This window comes from Cavia porcellus, unplaced genomic scaffold (assembly GCF_034190915.1).
Source record: "Cavia porcellus strain 051 isolate PalLab524CR breed Dunkin Hartley unplaced genomic scaffold, mCavPor4.1 scaffold_7, whole genome shotgun sequence".
In the NCBI taxonomy this organism is placed as follows: domain Eukaryota; kingdom Metazoa; phylum Chordata; class Mammalia; order Rodentia; family Caviidae; genus Cavia; species Cavia porcellus.
The window spans coordinates 79,526,992-79,548,211 of NW_026947490.1; the positions used below are offsets into that span (position 1 = coordinate 79,526,992).

The 21,220-nt window shown below is 38.5% G+C and overlaps 3 protein-coding genes across 11 annotated transcripts in view; 2 read left to right on the forward strand and 1 right to left on the reverse strand.

Moving 5' to 3' along the window:
* Lama4 (laminin subunit alpha 4) overlaps positions 1-8,737 on the forward strand; it is a 130,993-nt gene extending 122,256 nt beyond the window's left edge. For both annotated transcript variants that reach the window (XM_005002216.3, XM_063253885.1), the window contains exons 34-38: positions 407-566; positions 2,404-2,534; positions 3,591-3,684; positions 4,232-4,351; positions 8,304-8,737. In XM_005002216.3, coding sequence (XP_005002273.2) covers positions 407-566; positions 2,404-2,534; positions 3,591-3,684; positions 4,232-4,351; positions 8,304-8,449 — 651 coding nt within the window. In that variant the 3' untranslated portion in view covers positions 8,450-8,737. The remainder of the gene's footprint in view (positions 1-406; positions 567-2,403; positions 2,535-3,590; positions 3,685-4,231; positions 4,352-8,303) is intronic.
* A 510-nt stretch (positions 8,738-9,247) lies between these two features.
* Positions 9,248-17,463, reverse strand: Fam229b (family with sequence similarity 229 member B). 7 transcript variants are annotated; one of them, XM_013148990.3, is made up of 4 exons: positions 17,299-17,463; positions 14,891-15,050; positions 13,432-13,570; positions 9,248-12,269 (listed from the first exon to the last, which is right to left on the reverse strand). In XM_013148990.3, exons 3-4 carry the CDS (start codon positions 13,554-13,556, stop codon positions 12,152-12,154), a joined length of 243 nt encoding a protein of 80 aa, XP_013004444.1. In that variant the 5' UTR covers positions 13,557-13,570; positions 14,891-15,050; positions 17,299-17,463; the 3' UTR covers positions 9,248-12,151. The 7 variants fall into 7 exon arrangements, 6 of the variants coding, with proteins under 6 accessions (XP_013004444.1, XP_063109958.1, XP_023419416.1 ...); XM_063253888.1 differs by having other exon boundaries at positions 14,948-15,050; positions 17,291-17,440; XM_023563648.2 differs by having other exon boundaries at positions 14,891-15,047; positions 17,299-17,435.
* Positions 17,442-21,220, forward strand: part of Tube1 (tubulin epsilon 1) — a 30,529-nt gene continuing 26,750 nt past the window's right edge. For both annotated transcript variants that reach the window (XM_003466496.5, XM_063253886.1), the window contains exons 1-3: positions 17,442-17,581; positions 17,670-17,743; positions 18,587-18,639. In XM_003466496.5, the coding sequence (XP_003466544.1) occupies positions 17,557-17,581; positions 17,670-17,743; positions 18,587-18,639 (152 nt within the window). In that variant the 5' untranslated portion in view covers positions 17,442-17,556. The remainder of the gene's footprint in view (positions 17,582-17,669; positions 17,744-18,586; positions 18,640-21,220) is intronic.

Below are 21,220 nucleotides of genomic sequence, written 5' to 3' on the forward strand. Positions count from 1 at the left end.
CTGTGGTATGATAAATTCTCAACTATATTAACAGACGATGAAGTCAAAAACACAAGTCTTCTCATGTTTATTTAGATTTCAGTATTAGTGATATTGAACACAGCTGTCATTTCTTAAGGAAAACAAACTATGATACTTTCAGTATGTAATTTGAGAGCCTTAGCTGCTATTTACTTTGTCACGGTATATGTAAAAATGTTCATAGCTTAATTATAAGCTGATACTATACAGAATTCCAGAATCAAAGCCTAGTTAGAAATAACTACCTGGAGAAGTTCTGATCATTCGAATAGCTAAAATAACTAAGAATTGCTTGGTTTCTCTCCAAACTCAGGCCCTCTCATTTTGCTTCTCCATACTGCAGCTACTGGGAAAGTGAATTGTAAGAAAAGTGTTCTTCTTTCAGATTAACTCTGTCTACAGTTTCAGCGGCTGTCTCCGCAATCTCCAGCTCAACGGGGCCTCTATCACCTCCGCTTCCCAGACGTTTAGTGTGACACCTTGTTTTGAAGGTCCCATGGAAACAGGAACCTACTTTTCAACAGAAGGCGGATACGTGGTCCTAGGTAACATGCCTGTTGTTATCTGAATATGGTTTGTGCCCCCCTAAACACATGTTAATGTTTGGGTCCACTCGCCCTTCTGCTCTCACCATGAGAAACTCACCCCAAGGTGCCTCCATGCTCTCAGACTTCCCAGCTCTCCGAATTGTGAGACAAATAAATGTCATTTTATAAACCACTTGGTCTTACATATTCTGTTATAGTAACAGAAAATAGACTAAGACACTGGCTTATGATGAAAACATGTATCATGCAAATAGTTTTTCTCCCTAGAGATGGCTAACAGGGAATATTAGGTTCACAATGAAAACTTAATAATGTCACACTCAGCCCTGGTAGATCACATCTCTCCAAAAGGACAACCTTTCTCCCCTTCTGCTGCTCCAAACCAAATATGCACTCTCTATCTCTGTCTGTCCTCCCTGACAGCACTTGTCTACAGCTGCCAAACTGCAGGATGCAGGCCACCTTGGTTCCTCTAAGACCTTCCCATGCTGTTCCGTGGTCTGCTCTAGGTCAGCACTGGCCACATTGCTCCACTGAGTAATGTGCTCCTCCCTAGCATGAACCGTCTCTCCACTAAAGGAGCTTCCATTTCTTCCGCTCACCTTGCAATAAGCACCCAGCACTACCCTTCCGGGATCTTCTTTCTGAATTTTCATACTCTTCAACCGTTACTCTTGCTGTTTATTCCACAGTTTTTATTGCATGCTTCTCGTATGGCAATCCCTGCACCAGATGATGGAATAGGTCTAAAAATAAACAAACTCCTAGCAGACTGCACACACTCATTCCAAATGCACACAGCTCTCTCCAACAGACATTCTGCAGAGCCATCGTAAGTGTGAAGACAGTTACCAGAGTAAGTGATAGGAATGAAGATGGGGAAAGTATCTAAATCCACATATTCCCTGCACTCAAGGCAGTTAAGTACTTCATAGAACCCTGGGTGAAAAATTATAATGCAACCAAGTATGCTTCCTTGAATAACCACGCTTGGTCCATGAGTTTACTTCCTCCTGCCACACCCCCTCCTCTTAGCCCTTCACTAAATTACAGTGATAAGAACTTTTTAACAGTTTGGACAGCTCGAAACATAGAGCAAACTGTTTGACTTATGTTATATTCCATAAATAATAACTCGTAGCAGGAAATTTTTCAAGGTGATTTATTAGGAGATAGGTCAAGTGGATACTATCAAGATGCCCAGGCTTCCAATGAGCCTTTTGGAACGAACACAGCTGTTCATAGTGAGAATTATCTTAGATCACCATGACAACAGCTCTTAAATTCTTGGCCTGCTCTTTCTTTGAGCTGCTTTGCAGCACTGGCGCCAGTTAGATTTTTGTTGAAGAATTCCTTTAAACTATGGATCTGCTCAAGTTGGCTCTCCTGCTCGGTGACCCTGTGAAAGAAACACTAACTTCCACCTTGGTCATTGGCCCTTCCCGTTCCCTCTCCCTACACCTCCTGCTCTACCTGCTGTCCAGGTGCTCTGGTCTCTAACCTCCTTCCACTGCTCGGATGGCCCTGTCCTCTTCTCTTGAAACAGAAATTGTGCTGCTAATTGGAATTCATTTCTCTTTCCTTGAATTCCCACAGCACATGGAATATTTTAGCCCCATCCCCATGTTCTACAAGAGTGAGACATTCATTACTGTAGCCCCCCTTAGAGCTTTCTGTGTGTTTACCGTGAAAACTGACATTTACTACTCAGCCTGTTGCAAAATGACCTCCAACTTCTTTAAAACTAGGTTTGAAAAACGCAGAATTACAGAACCACACCATAGTTACGAATCTACTTTTCTCTCTTGAGAGTTTATCGCGTTTATCTTCACAGATGAGTCTTTCAACATTGGATTGAAGTTTGAAATTGCATTTGAGGTCCGTCCCAGAAGCAGTTCTGGAACCCTGGTCCACGGCCACAGTGTCAACGGGGAGTACTTAAACGTGCACATGAACAACGGGCAGGTAGCGTCTTTAGAAAGCTAAGAGTCTGTTTTACCTAATCTACCTAAGGCAGATTTGCTTCACAGAATTACATCACCAGTCTTTCTAAGCAGCAAAATAGGTAAGCTGTGACATGAATTTTAAATGTGGGCTATAGTTGGATTCACATTCATGTTTTGGAAGTGGATTTGATTAGAAAGGACACTCATAAAATATGGTAAAGCTAGCAAAAGATCACTAACAACATCATAAAGCATTTAAGAATTAGAGCAAATATATTTAGCTATCAAAATCAATAAACACAAAAAATCGATCTTGCTAAATGTGTTATCCATATGCATATATATATATGCATATGTGTGTATATGTATAATTCCCAAATACTAGAAATAAAAATTATCATAGTTAAACCATTTTACCCTAAAGTATTATTGAGGAATATTCATGGAAGCATTCAAATAAATATTCATGAATAGGCATGTTTTCATTATACCTCAAACTTAACATACCTGAATTTTGAGTTCTAATACATTCTATTAAACCCTGAAACAAGAAAATTTATCCTTCTGTGGACTTACATTATTGCATGTTGTGTGCTATTCTAAACGCTTGACATGAATTAACTCATTTTGCCTTCCCAGTATCTCTAGGAATTGGTAACATTATCACTGTGATTTTATAAACGTGAACACTGCAGCTGAAAATAAGATAATTGGGAGCCAGGAAGACTGGCTTCGAAGTCTGTGTTCTTTACCAATATTTAACATGCTTTGCATAACACGGTCTATCTTTAGAAAGCAAAAGAATCTGTTATATTGTTTATCATTTGTCTCGCCTGTCTTTTTCTACAGTGTGATTATTATGTTTCCCCAGGAGTACTGCCAGTATAAAGTATTTCTATTACCTACCAAAGACTGACCCCTGGTGTTCAAACAGCAGAGCTAATCATGCATGGCTGTTTGTTTAAAAATATTGCTTCTCTGTGTGGATTTTTGTTAAAGTATTGCTTTGCCGTGGTAAATTATTTTAAAATTCAAACAGGAAGCTAATTTGTTTCATGTGGCCTGTCATTTGCAGGTCATAGTGAAAGTCAACAATGGCATCAGAGACTTTTCCACCTCGGTAACACCCAAGCAGAGTCTCTGTGATGGTAGATGGCACAGAATTACGGGTAAGAAATCCTGGGGGTCCTCAGTGTCTTTACAGAGGGGAGCCTGTTTGCTGGGGTATGCAGAGCCCTAGGTTTCATCCATCACAATGCAACTGAAAAACAAAACCAACAAGAAGAAACGGTGAGCCTGCATAACCACCAAGAGGACAGTGGCATGGTAGAACTTAACTATAACTTTATAGTAGGTTATGAGGGGCAGTCTAAAAATAGCCAAACAATGAAAATCAAAGTGTTCTGCACTAGAATGTATATGCTGAATCCACATATGTCTTGAAGTTATGAATGCTGCCAAAATAGTGCCAAGTAGTTTATGTACTATATACATAGCACAAAAGTTGCATGAAAATTCTAAAAATTCTCCCTTTAGAAGGAAGATGATACAGTTATTGTTCCATTAGACATTGTTACACACTATTCATTGATATAGAAGAAAGTGTGGGGTTTCATTTTGGAATAAATAAAAGCCATTTGTTGAAAAAATAGTTTCTTTTACATAAAATGTCATTAGTTTATGGTGAGTTACAGTGAGCCTTTCCCTGGGTTTCAGTTATCAGAGACTCGAATGTGGTTCAGCTGGACGTCGACTCTGAAGTGAATCACGTCGTTGGACCCCTGAATCCCAAGCCGGTTGATCACAGGGAGCCTGTGTTTGTGGGAGGTGTTCCAGGTAAGCGATGCTCAACAGGGACAAGTTTGCAAATTCTCATAACCATCGCTATGAACAGAGCCACGTGGTTTCATAATTCACCTGATAACCCAAAGGATTTTCTGTAGTGTCCTTTTATAGAAAAGGCACAATGAAAATTTTGACTTTTTATCCAAATATATCGAAGTAATATATGAGGACCAGCATTCTAGCAGATGATATTATTCCCTTTTCACCATATTGCTTGTTTTTTCTCTTCCTTTTATGTATCCTCCATACATACAGTGAAACACTATCTCTACCACAAAGAAAACTTATTGATACTGCTCTATGAACTCAAAACCCTGAGAAAAATAAAGTCTGTGATAATTGCTTCCTTCTGTAAGTGGCAAGAATGCAGTTCTGCTGCCCAGAATTTGTCTGAATTCTGAAAAAAAGGTGCAAATCATACATTACTTGGTTCCCATAAGTGATATTCCCTAAGAGAACTAATTCCTACATAGTGACATTCCTAGGAGGACAGTTATGGACCCCCTCCATAAGTATCTTAAAGAAGGGGTTCTGTCTTTATGTTGAAAGTCACGGTTTTCACATGTGTCACTAACTTGAAAAAACTGAAAGCTATCACTCAGGAGGGAAATATAAAAAAGATACATGAAAGCTTTTGCAGCTGGTAGAATTTGGTAGAGATTTTAATCTCCTAGTTAAGATTGATTTGGACTGACCTATATAAAGGCAACTGATCTTTTAATTAAGAGAATGAGAAAGCATAGATAAAGGAAGCATCACAGCATAGGTCCTCACAAAATAGTAACAACCGAGGATTCCTCCTCTTCTTCCTAATGTGAATTTTCCCAGTAGCAGTATTAACAATGATGGTAACTCAGGGGCTGAGAGAGAGATCTGAGACTTTCAAAAAGCAACCCTTCCTCTCTTTTACTCCCTCCCTCCCCACTCCCACTGCCACAGCCGTCCTCTCTTCCTGCCACAGCTTTGGTCCTGAAAGGAATCCTGGCCAAGGCCACGGGTGCACTTCGTGCAGGTGCAGTGTGGAAAAGGTCTCACGTCAGTTCTTACATTTCTGCACATCGCTTCCTTCCTGAAGATCACAACACAGTATTTCTCAGGTTGCCAAAGGTCCGCTGGATCAACTTTAGTGTAGCGTGCATGGTCCTGGGTCATCTGTTCCCTGCTTGCTCCTCCCTCTGTGACCTCCCCATACCTTCTGGGACTTGAAGTTTCTCCAGTGGTCACTGACACTGTCTTTGTTCCAGGCCATTCTTGTTCCAGGCCTTTCTTTGAATGATTGCACGGGCTTCAGTCTCTATACAATACTGTTCTCCCTTTCTCCACACAACATCTTTTCAAGGAATAACTTTCCTGCTCCTCGGCTACCTAACTCCATATTAACATTCAGGGCTCAGCTCTGAATTTCACTCATACACATGGCTTCCCTTGGGACACATACCGATTGTCTTAATTACTTTTTTCTCATTGCTGAGACAAAATACCCCAACGGCAAAATTTAAGGAAGGAAAGGTTCATTTAGCTCACACTTTGTTTCAGTCCATAAGCAGCTGGCTCCCAGGTAGGGTGACATGGCACAGGGGCAACACTTCCAGGTAGCAGAACACAACAGAGTAGCAAGAGCAACGGGCAAGAGAACCAGCCTCTCCTCTTCCTTTAAACTGTCAGCAGGCTGGCCCCCCACCCCACCCCGGACTCGGCCTCCAGGACAGGTACAGCACTCACACCACTGCTGTGTCCTCTTCTGGGCAGGCTGAGAGTGTTTACAAAGTAAGGATCCTGGTTCTTAAACTTCTAAACTTCTCAGGTTGACACAGTGTATCAACCATCACACAGTGATGGTGATGCTCTTATCACCAAATGTTGTAGAAGCTAGCGTACACTCCTCGCTGAGGGGGAACATGACTACTCAGCATTTATTGTATGTCTGCTCAGCACTGTGCTAAGCTTCAGGACACTGAGAAGAAATAAGCATGGCTCTCCCTCACAGAAGTTGCAGTATATGCCTTCTCTTGTCACCAAAATTACCTACCACATAATTCAAACAAGTGCTTCTCTTTGACTTGTGTGTTTGTTTTTAATCTGATCTAGCCTCACACATTGCTACAATTAAGCCCCATACACTAGGGGGGAAAGATGTACCTATAACCAAATTCAGCCTTTATGCAACATACAATGAATACAAATTTCAGGGGCTTTCACACAAAAGCTAGCAGGGAAGCCTAACCAAAGCCCGCTGCACCACTGCAGCTTAGAATTCCAGCTAGGAATCGTGCCCAAAAGCCTAGAACAAAAGCAATTACAACATAAGCTGAATGTAATTCATTACATTATTTTGAGTTATTCAGGATTAATTTCAGGAAAATCTCATTAGAGACAAAGGCATTAAGAAGATAACTTAAGAAATTATTCTAAGTACAATCCCTATATACCTGAATTTTCTTGTAACCACTTACCACTCAGAACTGTGTTATTTCTATCATTAAAAAGCTAATGCATAAAGTTCAGAGAGCTACCATACCAAAAGATATTAGCTTTATTGCATGACAGTTTAAAAATCAGAATGAAATGTTAGAAAAATTTTAAATTAATGGAGTTCACACATTGGTCTAATGATACATTTCTCCACGGAAAACCCTTTATTATTTTATATAATCAAGCCTTCACCTGGGAAAGAGTCTCTCTTAAAATCACATGTCACTTTTGTTAATCAATTACTTATGGTCCTTGGGGTCCATCACTACCTACAATTTCTATGATGACTTTTGCAGGTGATAATTGATACATGAATTTCTTTCCTACAGCTGATTTCCTCCGTGAGCCAAAGAGTGGAAAGCTTAGCAGAATCAACACCCATGTTCAAATTCTAGTCTCCAAAGTGGCAGAAGTATTAGATGTTCCAACTCATGATAATCTTTGCTATTCACACATTTATTTTTATTCTGATGACATATACTGAGAAGGCTTGATGAATATACACAGTCATACTAATCTAGACACAAAGAAGGGAAATTGATCTCTCAGGCCCTCCCAAATCTAAATCTTCATAATTATCATTCTTAAAAGAAAATGCTATTTCTAAAATTTATCTTCAATACACACCTTCACAGTCCTGCTCTGCATTGCTTGGAAAATTATATCTGCATAACGGTGTTTAATTTGTGGTATTATTTTATGTTCTTTCTTGAGTTATTGTTCTTTACTGTTATGTAGCTGTTTGTACATAGTAAATTTATTTTACTTTTTTGTTATTTCTAAGCTAATTGCTTTAAATTACATCACTTCTATCAGCTCCACACATTTGTGTCTGTACAATTAATGCATGTAAGACTTCTAGATGTCTAATTAGATAGGGGAGAATGTTCCCCTGGCATACCACAGGGCACCTGTGCTCACACAAAGACATACACAGTTATCAGTACCCTATTTATAGTTCTTAAGCCCTGAGTTAAAAAAATTATACTTTAACTCATTATTTTCTCATCAAATCTTATGAGCTTGGCAAAAACGTAGAAGCTTAAGGGTGAAGGGTAATGATGAGTTAAACAGAAACATTAACTATGTTCAAAAATAGTATGGGAACTAAAAATTCACTTCTCAGCAAAGCACAGAAAGTGAGGCCCAGAAGACATTAATTCTTAAAAATCGTAGTTATGAAAATTCACTGCTGATGCTTTATATATAAGTGGTAAATTTCAACTCTCGAAGACCCCTGCAATATACACAGAAACTTGATCATGAAAACATGGCAAAACTTTAAATTATAATGTGTTTGTGTTATTTAAAAAGCAGAGGATGTTCCCGAGAATTACAGCGACACAGCATTGATGATGTGTAATCATTTTGATGATGTCAATAGGTGTTGCACATATTTACTAGAAGATAATATTTGGGCTTTGAAATGGCTGCACTGTGATTTTCTGCTTTTATTTTTTTCTCACTTCAGAGTCTCTGCTGACACCACGCTTGGCCCCCACCAAACCCTTCACAGGCTGCATCCGCCACTTTGTGATTGACGGGCGCCCCGTTAGCTTCAATAAAGCAGCCTTGGTCAGCGGAGCTGTTAGCATCAACTCCTGCCCAGCAGCCTGAAGCACCACAGCACTGCCGAAGTTCTTCAGAGCACTGAAATGAGCAGAGCCGGCCCCTTGTGGTGGAAGCGCTCTTCTATGTGAAAGGGACTTGTGGAATTCATAAGGGACTGGACACAGCTCATTTTTTTATCGCAGTTCTTAACTTGGATCCAAAAAGTCTGCAGTGGACAGCAGTCAAATGAGGGGAAACTAACTTGTATTGATTCGGTGCACCTATACATTCTGCTGGTAAAACTGCTGTAAAACAGAAGGGAATTCTAAATAAACACTGGTGCACATTTTTAAAGTGCAGTTATATCTTCGTTCTTTCAGGGGCTGAAAACTTTCAATCTATAAAAAAAATCTTTGTCTTAACTACCTTTTTGTATTTTAAAAAGACTTAGTAATTTACATATAACCTAAAAATTAGATGTTAGGTTTATCTTTTTATTTTTATTTTTGTACTGGGAATCGAACTCAGGGCCTCATGCTTGCCAGGCAGAAACCATGCCACTGAGCTAAATCCCCGGCCCGATTTATTTTTATCAGTTTTGTGTACATCAGTATAAGAAGAATATTTTAAGCTTCCAGAAACAGTCATCAGGGTTATTAAAGTACAGTTCATAGACATTATCAGAAAAGTGCTAGAATAATTTGATTTTTTTCTAGCTAAGAACAAAGGAATCAAACTACTAACTTCTTAAAAGAAAAATAGAAGTATACATGAAGCGACGCAGCTTAGGGTATTATTATTACTACTATTACGTGTTTACAGGAATCAACCAAGAACATTACAATGAAAAACAAAATCATAAAATTCAGTTGCAAAACAGGAATGGCTTTTTATTAAAGATCTTCTGAACTGGGGGTACACCTCCGTGACTGGGGATACACCTCCTCGACAGAGCCCTCACTTAGCATGCACAAAGCCCCAGGTCCATCCCCAGCACTACCACCACCAAACAAAAGAACAACAAAAAAGTCTTTCTTCCGCATACCTGAAGCAATACTAGTCTTATTTCTAAAATTTTACATTTTTCCTAGTATCCATATCCATAAATGCTACAAAAAGAAACGTACATGTGATTACTGTAGATGGTAGGATACTAAAATATGGAAAATGAGATAAAATAATTATACATGAGAAGATAATAAGCCCTGAAACAAGAGAGAAAATAGACCTCGGTATCAGCAGAACTGATATAAACAAAATGAGTAACTATTGAAGGGATGAGGTATAAAATATTTTGATGAATTACCATTAAGTGCTAGTCATCATAACAGGCTGAGGTTTATTACTATTTCATTATTTCATTACATTAATCCTGTGGGTAACATTTGCAACTCAGGTATTTTGTCTGCTAGGAATAGATATCTATCTATCCATCCATCTACCCATCCATCCATCCATCTATCCATCTATTTACCAAGGATCAAACTCACAACCTCACACTTGCCAGGCAGGCACTTGTGCCCTTGAGCTAAATCCCCGGCCCATAGGAGCAGGTATCTAAACCTAGGAGCCAAGACTGACACTAAAGTTGCCCGCCTCCCCTGGGGCACCATGACTGGCCCTTGCTTTCTTGCCTGGAAGTCTGTCCGCCTTCAGGCTGACCCTCCACTGAGCTGGAAAGCAGGAGCCACAAACCCAAAGGCCAGCGGACAGAAGGCTCTCCTGCACACCGGAGTGAGGCTGTGGGGTCTCATGGAGAAAATCTAGGCTCACCTGCAGCTCATCTACAAGGACAGCTGGTGGTCAGCTCAACCACTGTCACCACAAAAGAACACAAGTCCAGAAGGGCAGCGTTTCCAAAAGAAGGTGGACATGTAACATCGGGGGAGTTTGAAATAGCCTGATCTTTCAGTTGGGAATTAAAGCAACGACCTCAAAGGGAAAATACATGCAGACCAAACAAAACCTTCTGAAAGGCGTGTGTGGCTCCTGGCCTACAGACTGCATCTAAAGGGTTTGAGGCCATAACTGAAGTGTTCAAAACACACTGAAGCTCATGATATTTTTCTATCAGATCCAAGCAGTGGAAATGGCTCTAATATAACCAGCTTTCTTTTCTGAAATTGCCCCAGGGCATGCTGGAGGGCTATTTCTATGATCACAACTGGCCATCTCCTGAGCCCAGTACACCTCATTAAACCAACACCGTGATCTTCCAAAACTGCAAATTCAACATTACAAGAGCTTGAACCTGTTCCTTCAATAAACCCTTTCCTCTCCACTTCTATGGGAAACAAGTAGGATTTGCTTTCTGTTAGTTGATCACAGCATCTGAGTACACCACAGAGAGAAATATAAGCCCTCATGTGATTCTGAACCACTGCTCTGAGCAGGGCCTCCCAGAGTCCTATGTGGAGAAGCCCTAGTTAGGCACATGCCCCACGTCCCTATTGTGGCCTCAGCTGACACTGGACAAGAACAGCAGGCTGCCGTAGCAGTGGTGGCAAACCTATGGCACACGTGCCACAGCAGGCTGCTTGTGCTTCAGCAGGCTGCACGTATCACAGAGAACTCTAAAAGTGTTGTCATCACGGTTCTACAGCTTTACAGTAAAGCAACATCCCACTACCTGGTATGAAAAGACAGAATGAACAAGTGGGCATCTTCTCTGGAATATCTGAACTGGGGAACATAAAGAAAATCCAAGCACTTAGCAGTAGAATCTACTATATATGATTTTAAATGTTTTTCACACACATTTGCAGACATACACCAAAAGAAAAGAATCCTAGCATTTTCATTTGGTAAACCTATGGTGGGGCATCTACCTATCCTTTGTCCAATAATAATCATGTCATCTCTCAGTCAGGAACTAGGGAAGGAGTCTCAGAAAGACACTGGAGTGCATTTCATCTCTGGTCTCTTATTTTCTTATGTTTAACACAATAATAAAGTGTATCAAGAGAAATTTCCTTGCTAGATCATTAAAATAATAAATATAACACATTTAACTCAGCAAACTTTGAAGTATGAACCCTATTCATTCTCTCTTGGGACTACTAAGATAAACCATTTCAGTATTATCAGCAGTATACAATCACAATGCTCCTGACACCACACACACACACACACACACACACACACACACACACACACACACGTACACAGAATTTTTAGAGTCAGAGAGCATTAAATTGTCCAAAAATGTAAGCTGCATGAATGTTTGCCTGTGTTATTCACAGATGTGTCACATGTGCCTAGAATACTGTCTGGCATGTGAGTGTATGCTCAATGAATATTTACTGAACGAATTTCAGGAAAGCAGGGCTCCATAATAGTTATTACCCACACCGCACCTCCTAAGCACTGCCATTTTACAAAGTTCCTGGAAGAAGGAAAAGCAACATTCCTTCTATACCTAGGTTTCACGAGAAACATTCAACAGAAGGATTAAAATAATTTAAAAGCAGGTAGACTAGGTCTCAGCTGACTGATAACCGGAGTTACTGATATCAATCATCCACTCTGAGCAAGACAATATCTAAGGCAGTTTCCAATCCAGAACCATTACTGTGACCCCATCTATCGGACACACCAGATGGCTGGTCCCTACGTGTTTTACTGATTCTATTTGTCTTCTTAAATTAAATAGCACAACTACTGTCATCATCCAACAGTGCCACCACTTTTATTTGTTTACCAGATCATAGTGTGATACTGGCCCATTACCCTTGACCTAGCCAACCGTCCACCAGTGACTTAATGATGCTACTTAGGAGGAATTTCCCTGCTGCTTTGTGCAGGTGGCTTTCGCATTGTTGCATAGACAGTGATGGGGACATCAGTGATTGTCAGGCAATGACTTGCAGGGCATCTTCGGAGCTGCCTGAATGAAAGAGAAGTGATACATAGTTAAGATACTAACAAGGGAACAGTTTTTTACACCACAGAGTTTGAGTACATATTTAACGTTTAAAGTCCTTTGTTGTCTTTCCATGTCATAAAATAGCATAACACAAAGGTGACTGTTAGGTAGGTGTTCTAGACTTTTAAAGGAATTGTGGCTGTTGCCATATATTTAATTAAAGAAAATTCATAAACACACATATTTGTCCTCTAGATATTCATTTTGTAAGGCATGCATTGATTGGCAATAGAATGCATTGTGATAAACACAGGTGATAATTCTGTAGTAATTCATTCCTATTTACACCTTTTAAAATCATTTCAGTTGTGTGATTTCAAAAGCAGAGTATTTCTATAAAAAAAACAACATATTTTAAAAAGATGTCCAAATGTACACTATCAGGTTTGAAATAGCTTTTAACAGGATCTAGTCCAAAGAACATCTGCTATCTGAATTCCCTTCATATCAAATTCATATTGAATAACCATCTCTAATGAACATCTCTAATAAGGAAGAGCTCATTTCTAGCCAAACTCGCAATGTCACCTTTGAATAACTTTAATTTTTGAAGTATATACCTTATTAAGGTTAAATATGCATCCTCAAAATTTCTAACCCGTAAGACATAATAACATGGTATTTACAATTCTACTATGCCAAATGGAAGAAAAATGCTATTTACTATAGTTTTCTTCAATTTTGCAAAACTGGTTTTATTCATAGCACCTTCATTCTGTTTTTGCTTTCTGCCACAGGGCTGATCAAAGCCAAAGTGGCACTAAATATAAGTTTCAACTCGTTTTTGTACCTGTAAATTTATGCCTGTGGCAGCACAGTGTCCTGCAAGTACCAGCACTGAATGTTTTTAGAAGGTTAAGTCTAACTCTGAAACTATCAACAAAGCAAGATAGCTCAAAATTTACTGACTAGAACTGTTATCATCAAGATTTATGGAGATACAAAATCAGACTCTTATATAAGATTTTAAATAATCCTTAGCTCTGTTAGTATCAATTTGATAGCAGCAGTGTTGGCATTTTTGGACTTTTTCTTGCTAATAGTCAATATTAGTGAAATAATGACAGCCTATATGAATGAATCCAATACATATTTCCTAGGTTGTCAGATACGAAGATTTCACCTATTTGGTGATATCTCATTCCTGTTACAGGCGGCACTGGAGGTCAGCCCAGATCCTCGCCCAACTGAAGAATCTCCTCCTTCCACTGGAAACCTCCTTGGCTGAGTTCCAAACCGTAAAACCATAATTCACTGAAAACCTATTTAATACAGACAGAATAATGAGGGAGGGGGTTATCTTCAGAGTTACTTGAAAATTTTAATATTTTTAGAAACATACAAAATATCCCATATACATCTTTAAATATCTTTAAAATCTAAAATATTATACTACACAACTATCCCCTACATACAATTTGGAGTCCTACAGCAAAAGTGAGACAGCCACCACATGACAAAAGTAAAATGTGCCTTTGGGACAGCATAACTAGACCGTAGTTAACATGAAGTCCAGTTCCGCTCTATGAAGAAAATTATTTGCCTTTAAATTATTTCTTAAGGGTAAGTTGAAAACAATATTAGCCATTTCTAGAATAATAGTGAGGATTAAATAAGGTAATATGAAATGTACTGTATAACACACAGTAAGCGTTCAGTCCATGTTACCTATGATTCAGTAAATAGTACAGAACATTAAACATATATTGGTACGTCCATGAATATATGAAATATGTATGATGGGTGCAAACAGGCACACACACACCCTCACCACCTCCTGCTGCCTCGGCCTAGAATGTCACCCCACCTGCTGCTCCCACCATTCACTTTGGGGCCAACTTATTCACTAAGTCTGAATTTACATTTTGTTATTTTAGAGAACACTTTTATCAGTCTTATAACCCAAGTTTTCATCAGCATCCTTTACTGTTTTCTAGTAGTTAATGATATTTTAACTCAGGATTTTCCCAACATGACCCTACTGAAATCTGGGATCAGCTGATTCTGAGGAAGGCAGGACACGTGGCAGGATGTTCCCCAGCTTTCATCCGCCACGTGCCAACTGCACCTCTCTCCCAGGCGGTGACAGTGCAGTTCTGTCTCCAGCATTGCTAAATCTTCCAAGGTAGAGAAAAAGGACAAAATTTTTCTCCAATAAGAAACACTGTCCTAATTTTTTAAAGTTTTTAATATTCCCTTTCATTTCTTTGTCACCACTGAATTCTTAATACACAGCAGAGTTCCCAGGCACACTGGAAACAGTTAGTAACTCTACCTTGAATGGATTTGCATGTCTTCAACATTAGCTCACAAAGGAAAAATGAAAAGTGTCTTAAAACTCTTCCTTACATCTAGTACAGTATTCTGTACCTACTAAGTAAATGTTAATTGGTGGTAATGAACTAAATTCTTAAGGCTCAAGGTTTTGGTTATGTAATGATTTTTATAGATGATGTGCCAATTTTCAAGAAAAAGTGTTCTGCTCATTGATGACTTAGTAAAACCATGGCAAACTGTATGGATCACTATAACTAACAGTGTAGGAACTTTTAGCTTACTTGATCAAGGAAGCACAGACTTACCAAAATAGGCTGAGTCTGATTCTTGTAGAGGTGAATAAATAAATGGCTTCTACTGACCTTCCATAAAAAGCTGGAATTGCCAAGGGAATGATGATCAGAGGTTCCAGTAACACCCAGAAATTATGACATCAGAAGATTCTTTTACATAGTTTCCTGCCTGCTAAAAGAGTCAAATGTCTCCATTTATAATTCCAGAAACAGGCTGAAACTTAACAATTAAGTAGCTCTAAAATTATTTTAGTTTTATTGTTGTTGACACAGTAGGATATACTTTGGATCTTTTAGTACTTGTGAAGCAGTGTAATGTTTTTGAAGGCAGTGTGAAAATTTAAAAAGATGCATGCTATAAACCAGGGATGGTGAACTTTTAGAGCTTTTAATAATGCTGTGACACACATCCTATAGGTTCACCAAACAGCAAATATACCCTAAAGTAACTTAAAAACAAAGCACAAGGATATGTAAAAGTAAATTACAACTGGCGATAAAATAGTTAAAATATACTCAATCCAAAGAAATAAACATAATTTAATCCCATCAATTTGTACCAAAGCACTACTTTACCTGCATTTCACAAATTGAGAGATTTTGTGCTTTAATTTCTTTCAGTTAAAATTTTTCCTTTAAAATTTTTTTCAAATACAAATCCATACAAAAATTGATTTGTAAAAATAATTTAAATTTTTCCTTTTATTTCCCTTGACGTACAAGTTAGTTACATCGTTTCATCTTCAAATATTTGGAAATATTTCATTTTACTGTTAACTTATTCCTATTTCATTCTATTTTTGTCAGAGAACATTCTTTGTATGATCTGAGTCATTGTAATTTGAGATTTGTTTTTATGGTTAGGACATAGACTACCTTAGTAAATGTTCTATGTACAGTGAAAAAGAAAGTGTCTCTTGTTATTGTTGGGTGGAGTGTTTTATATAGGTAATTAGTTGATTGATGGAGTTGTTCAATTCTTCTATATTCTTATTTTCTTTATACTTATTTCTGAAAGATGGGGTATTGAAATCTACAACTGTAACTGAATTTTCCCTTATTTTGAAAGCTTTGCTTTATCTACGTTGAAGCTCTTTCACTACATTTTCATTTAATATTGTTGTACTCTTGAAGATAAATGTACACTTTGACCATGAAATACCTTTCACCCTGACAATACTCCTTGTTCTGAAATTTGTTTAGCTGTTTTCTATTGCTTAATCTTAATATGACATATCTTTTTCAGTTCTCTTACTTTTAACCTACTGTATTTGTTTTTTGTATTCACCGTACATTTCTTATAAACACATAGTTGAACCCCGTTTATTTTAGTCTGATGATCTTTGTCTTTTAAATTATGGTATTTCAATTAAACATTTTAAATTAATGTAGTAAGTTTGGGTTTAAATCTGTCATCTTTCTATTTGCACTATACTTTCTTTTTTTAGTTAATTAACTTTATTGGTACATTTTAGGTATTCATAATGATCACACTCATTAGTGGGAATTTGTATCATTTCGTGATATATCTGGGTTTTTTTCCCTCCCATTCCCCTATCCTCCCTCCCACTTTTTTCTCCTCCGTATTTACAAAAGCTTTGTTTTTGTATCATCATTTCTTGTTCTTTTTGTTACTCGTTCTCTTGGACTGACTCAGCATATTTTAACTATTTTATCCCCATTTGTGATTTCCTTCCATATATCCTTGTGCTTTGTTTTTAGTTACTTTAGGGCATATACGCTGTGTGGCGAAACTATAGGATGCGTGTGGCAGCGTTGTTACTGTTAAAAGCTCTAAAACAGTCGCCATCAGTGGTTCATAGCATGCATCTTTTTAAGTTTTCACATTCCGCCTTCAAAAACATACTGCTTCACAACTACTAAGAGATCCAGGGTATATCCTGCGTTCCTTCTCTTGTCATTCATTAGGGTTACATATTTTACTTCTATCTATAGGAAGTATGCCATGGCATGTTAGTTTCCCTGTAAGAAATTATCTTCTAAGCGATCTTTGGTTTTTTGAGACAGGGTCTCCCTGTGTAGTTCAGACCGGCATTAAACTCACTATGCAGTCCAGGCGATCAGCAAACACTACTTGGGTCCCTCAAATTTGCCATTTGTGTCAAAGTGCACCTCGCTTCGAGGTTGCTCTCCTGGGTCTATTTTGTCTTGAGTTTTTCTGAGACACTCTCCGTTTTCTATTAGAACAACGGACGCGGACGCGGTGACACAGGCCTACAATCCCAGCACTCTAGGAGGCCGAGGCAGGGCGGTGCGGCGACCCTAGTGCAGCGTCCAGTGAAATCTGAGTAAGAAAGGGGACTAGCGTGCTGAGACTAAATGAACCCTCCTTCGTGGCCCACGAAGGGTTTAAAGGCACGTATTTAAAAGACCTCGTCAAAAACTAGTTACCAATTTACCCCGGCATCTGGAACTGCCGCGACTCAAAGATGTTGACAGAGCAGCTAGGATCGGCGGTCTGGAGACCCGGTTGCTATAGTAACGGTCAGACGCAACTGCGCTTGCGCCGCCTCCCAGGGCGCGCCGCGGTTTGGACCTAGAGAACGGTTTAACGACGGCAGCGATTTGCGGCAGCACAGTGACTTACGGCCGTCGTGACGTTGCGAATGAAAAGGCGGGAGTGTCCACTCGGTAACCCGAGCTAGTCGGCAGTCAGAATGACTCAGTCGGTGGTCCTTCAGGGTGAGCGCCGGGTGTGGGCACTGGCTTGCCGCGGAGCTCAGTGGTCTCGTTCCCTGCCTAATATCCATGCTCTTTCTTCTGGTCGCAGTCGGCCAGTGTGGAAACCAGATCGGCTGCTGCTTCTGGGACCTGGCGCTGAGGGAACATGCCGCGGTCAACCAGGTACCCCGCCGCTCGCCGGGGTCGCTGGGCCAACAAGCAGGAAACGCACAGTATGAACGCCTGACCGTCGCTGTCAGTCATAGGCGAGGCTCTCACTGAAAAACAGCAGTTTTTTTATCATCGTGTGTTGCTGTCAGACACAGACTCAAAAGTGCTGGCCACAGATTTTCCCGATGCTCAGGGTCTTTGTTAGTGTTCTTGAGAAGAGCAGGCGGTAAATGATAAAGTTCGTTGTAAGATAGATAACACGTGTGGTTATTATCCTTGATTTAACTAGTCAGCTTCTGAAATCACCAAGAATGCTCAGTCCAAAAGAAAAAACGGCCGGGCGTGGTGGCGCACTCCTGTAATCCCAGCATTTGGGAGGCTGAGGCAGGAGAATTGTTTGCAAGTTAGAGACCAGCCTGGTGCAAAGTGAGCCCAAGGCCAGCCTGAACTGCATAGAGAGACCCTGTCTCAAAAAGACAAAAAAGAAAGAAAAAGAAAACTTACTTGGGGGGGGGAGCTGGGGATTTAGCTCAGCGGCTTAAGCGCCTGCCTTGCAAGCCTGTGGTCGTGAGTTCGATCCCTGGTACCAGTAAAAATACAAGAAAACTTACTTGGTGCGGTTGTTCCACAGTCATATGGCAAATCTTTTCTTCACGCCCTGCAGAACTTACTCTGTAGCTATCCTTGTTTTTATTCTGTTCTGCAAAGATACTGGAAGCATCAGCCCAAGCGTTTTTTATGGTACTTGCTTTTTCTTATAGTCACATATTAGCAGTTGCAGTACTATGGAATTATTAAAAGGACTTGATTTGGAGAAGAGTTAAAAATGTGAAATCTATAAACTTTTTTTTTTAGAAAGGAATTTATGATGAAGCCATCGGCAGCTTCTTTAGGAATGTGGATACCAGGTAAGATGGGGTTAAAGTGTGTCACAGCATGATAATCCTTTCTTTTAGTGTCAGCACTTTGGGGAGCGAATTCTTTAAAGAGTGATAAGAGGAAATGATAGCTGTGAAGTTGTCTAGTGTTTTTTTTTTATTTTCCTTACTGAAAGCATTCTTACACAGAGAATGTTTTCATATTCTGCAGAACAGGACAACAGATTCCTTAAATCTTATTAAGGAACACAAGAACCTTTTAACTTAACTTTGAAATAAACTTACCAAAGAGCAGCCTACTTTTCTCTGAAGGTATCTTGTTAGCACATCTAGTAGTGGCTAATTTTTAATATCTCTGTTACAGTGATCAAGAATACTTGCCCTAAGTACAGAATGTGCCAGGGAAAAAAAGTTGTGTATACTGCATACAACAAAGATTATTTTCATATAATAGAAGATGTGTGTTAGATCTTTCATCTGAAAGAATAATTTGACAAAGTATGTCGATAACCTTTAAATGTTCAATGATAATGTTTATTCATTTTTAGAATACTTCATACAACCAAATATGGGGGGCTTGCACTGAAAATAATGCTTACTATCAAGGTGTAATGCAACAGAAATTCTAATTCTAGTTTGAATTGGTTGACTTAATATCTAAGCTGTTACCTTCTAGAGAATGCTAGGTAGTCTTCATTGGTGAAAACTTAGCACTGAGGGTTGCAGACTTAACAGCCTTGAGAGTGGATCCAGTGTTCTGCAGTACAGTAAGATTAAACAAACTCACAGAAATGAGAGATTAAAAATAGGAAATTATGAATTAAAACTACAAAATACTAGATTTTGTATTATAGGCACATTCTCTTTTTGTATGAAATCTAGCAAAACAACATAATCAGGTGGTTGCTTAGTAACTGTGGAATAAGATTGAGAGAAGTTAGGTATATTAATGCCTGGTGTTATCTGTCTTTATGAAATGGAGATAGTTATCATGTAGACCAATCCCCTCTTGTTTATAGACCAGAAGACTTCACTAAATTCTTATGATCGACATAAACTGGCCTGTGTAAGAGCTCTTTCCGGTGCTTCTGCTAAGTTCATACTCTCACACCTTCCTTTTTCAATAGTCTGCTCTTTTTGTTAAGCATTCCATAGTTGAGACTCAGCCTGAGTTTTCTTTTTTATACTCTCAATTATTTAGTGTAAACTGCATTTAAAAAAGATTATTTAATGAGGAATATATGTAAGTATCATAAATCTTTTATTCTGAAAGAGTAACTTGACATTCAGGATATGTCCATAAGCTTGTAATGTGTCATAAACTTTAATCTGAGAACATTCTTTCCCACCATCAGGTTTGGGAAGGAGAAGAGAAGAGAGGTGGCATCTTGCTCTTTCTGTGTAGTATCAACACTAGCCTCTGTTCAAAATATTTTGTGAAAATGAGACCACATCTTAATGTACATTTCTTTATCAAATCATACCTTTTTAATAGACTGATAAACATTTACTCATAACAGGAGATGGAAAAACCTTTATCCATAAAGGACCAGACTTAAGTTTCCAGACTACAAGGTCTGTGTCATAGCTACTCAACTGTTTTTATAACATTAACAAAGACATAGTGACTATTACTTTAATCATTGCTGAGACAAAATACCCAACACTCAAAAATTTTTTTAAAATTTTATTTAAAAGGAAAAAGAGAAAAAACAAAACAAAACAAAGCAGTGTAAGAGTACAAGTAATACAGAACTACAAAAAAAAAAAAAGTAAGAAATCACCAGTTAATAGATTACACATTATCATCTTAGAGATAGTTGCTCAAGTCACAGTATCAAAGCATACAAAGTGGACATTCAAACAGCGAGACTGCAAACAGTTGTGTTCAATGATCCAACCAAAAACATTAATATGGTCATCTATTTAACACCCCCTAAACACACTTGCAGTTGTATCCTTTAGAGCACTTTTTTCCCCTCTCTTTTTTACAACAAAATTTATACATTTTGGGTTTTATTACTCCTTAGTTCTTATTACCTTTTTTTTTTTTTTTGGAAGAGAATAAAGTCAAATATGGCAAAACAAAGCTGACAATCAAAACCAAGGATAGACATAGCACATGATGTAAAAACAGAGTACAAGGTTATCAACAATGGTTACCATAATGCCTCTTGCTTCCTTAAAAAGAATTGTTTATCTCATTAGGTATTATAAAGTTGAACTAAACAGTAGAGAATAAGACCAATAAAACCTAAACATTGTAACATTACAGGACTTCCAAAGGAGATAATAGTCAAACCAGAATGGGCATCTTAGTGAATCTTATTGCCTACTAAGTAGTTGCCTATACCCTCAAACTTGATACTATCATACAGAACGGAACAGAGTCTAATCAGTCAAAACAAGATAGTGGGAGTATTACAGGACTTCAAATCAAGTTAATAGGAAATCAAAAAAGTTACTATAATATATTCTGCTAATTTTTTTTATTTTTCCGCTTAATTAAAAAATCATAAAAAAATAACTAAATAATTTTTTTAATGAATAAGGGAGAGATTGAGATAAAAGAGGACATAACAACATAACAATACAGGTCAAAGCCTGACTG

Excerpts from the sequence above, each read along its gene's own strand:
- Fam229b (XM_013148990.3), bottom strand. The coding sequence starts at position 13,556 with ATGGTTTTACGGTTTGGAACTCAGCCAAGGAGGTTTCCAGTGGAAGGA. Across the intron at positions 12,270-13,431 it reads AATGAGATATCACCAAATAG|GCAGCTCCGAAGATGCCCTG; the intron begins GTGAAATCTTCG and ends TCTTTCATTCAG.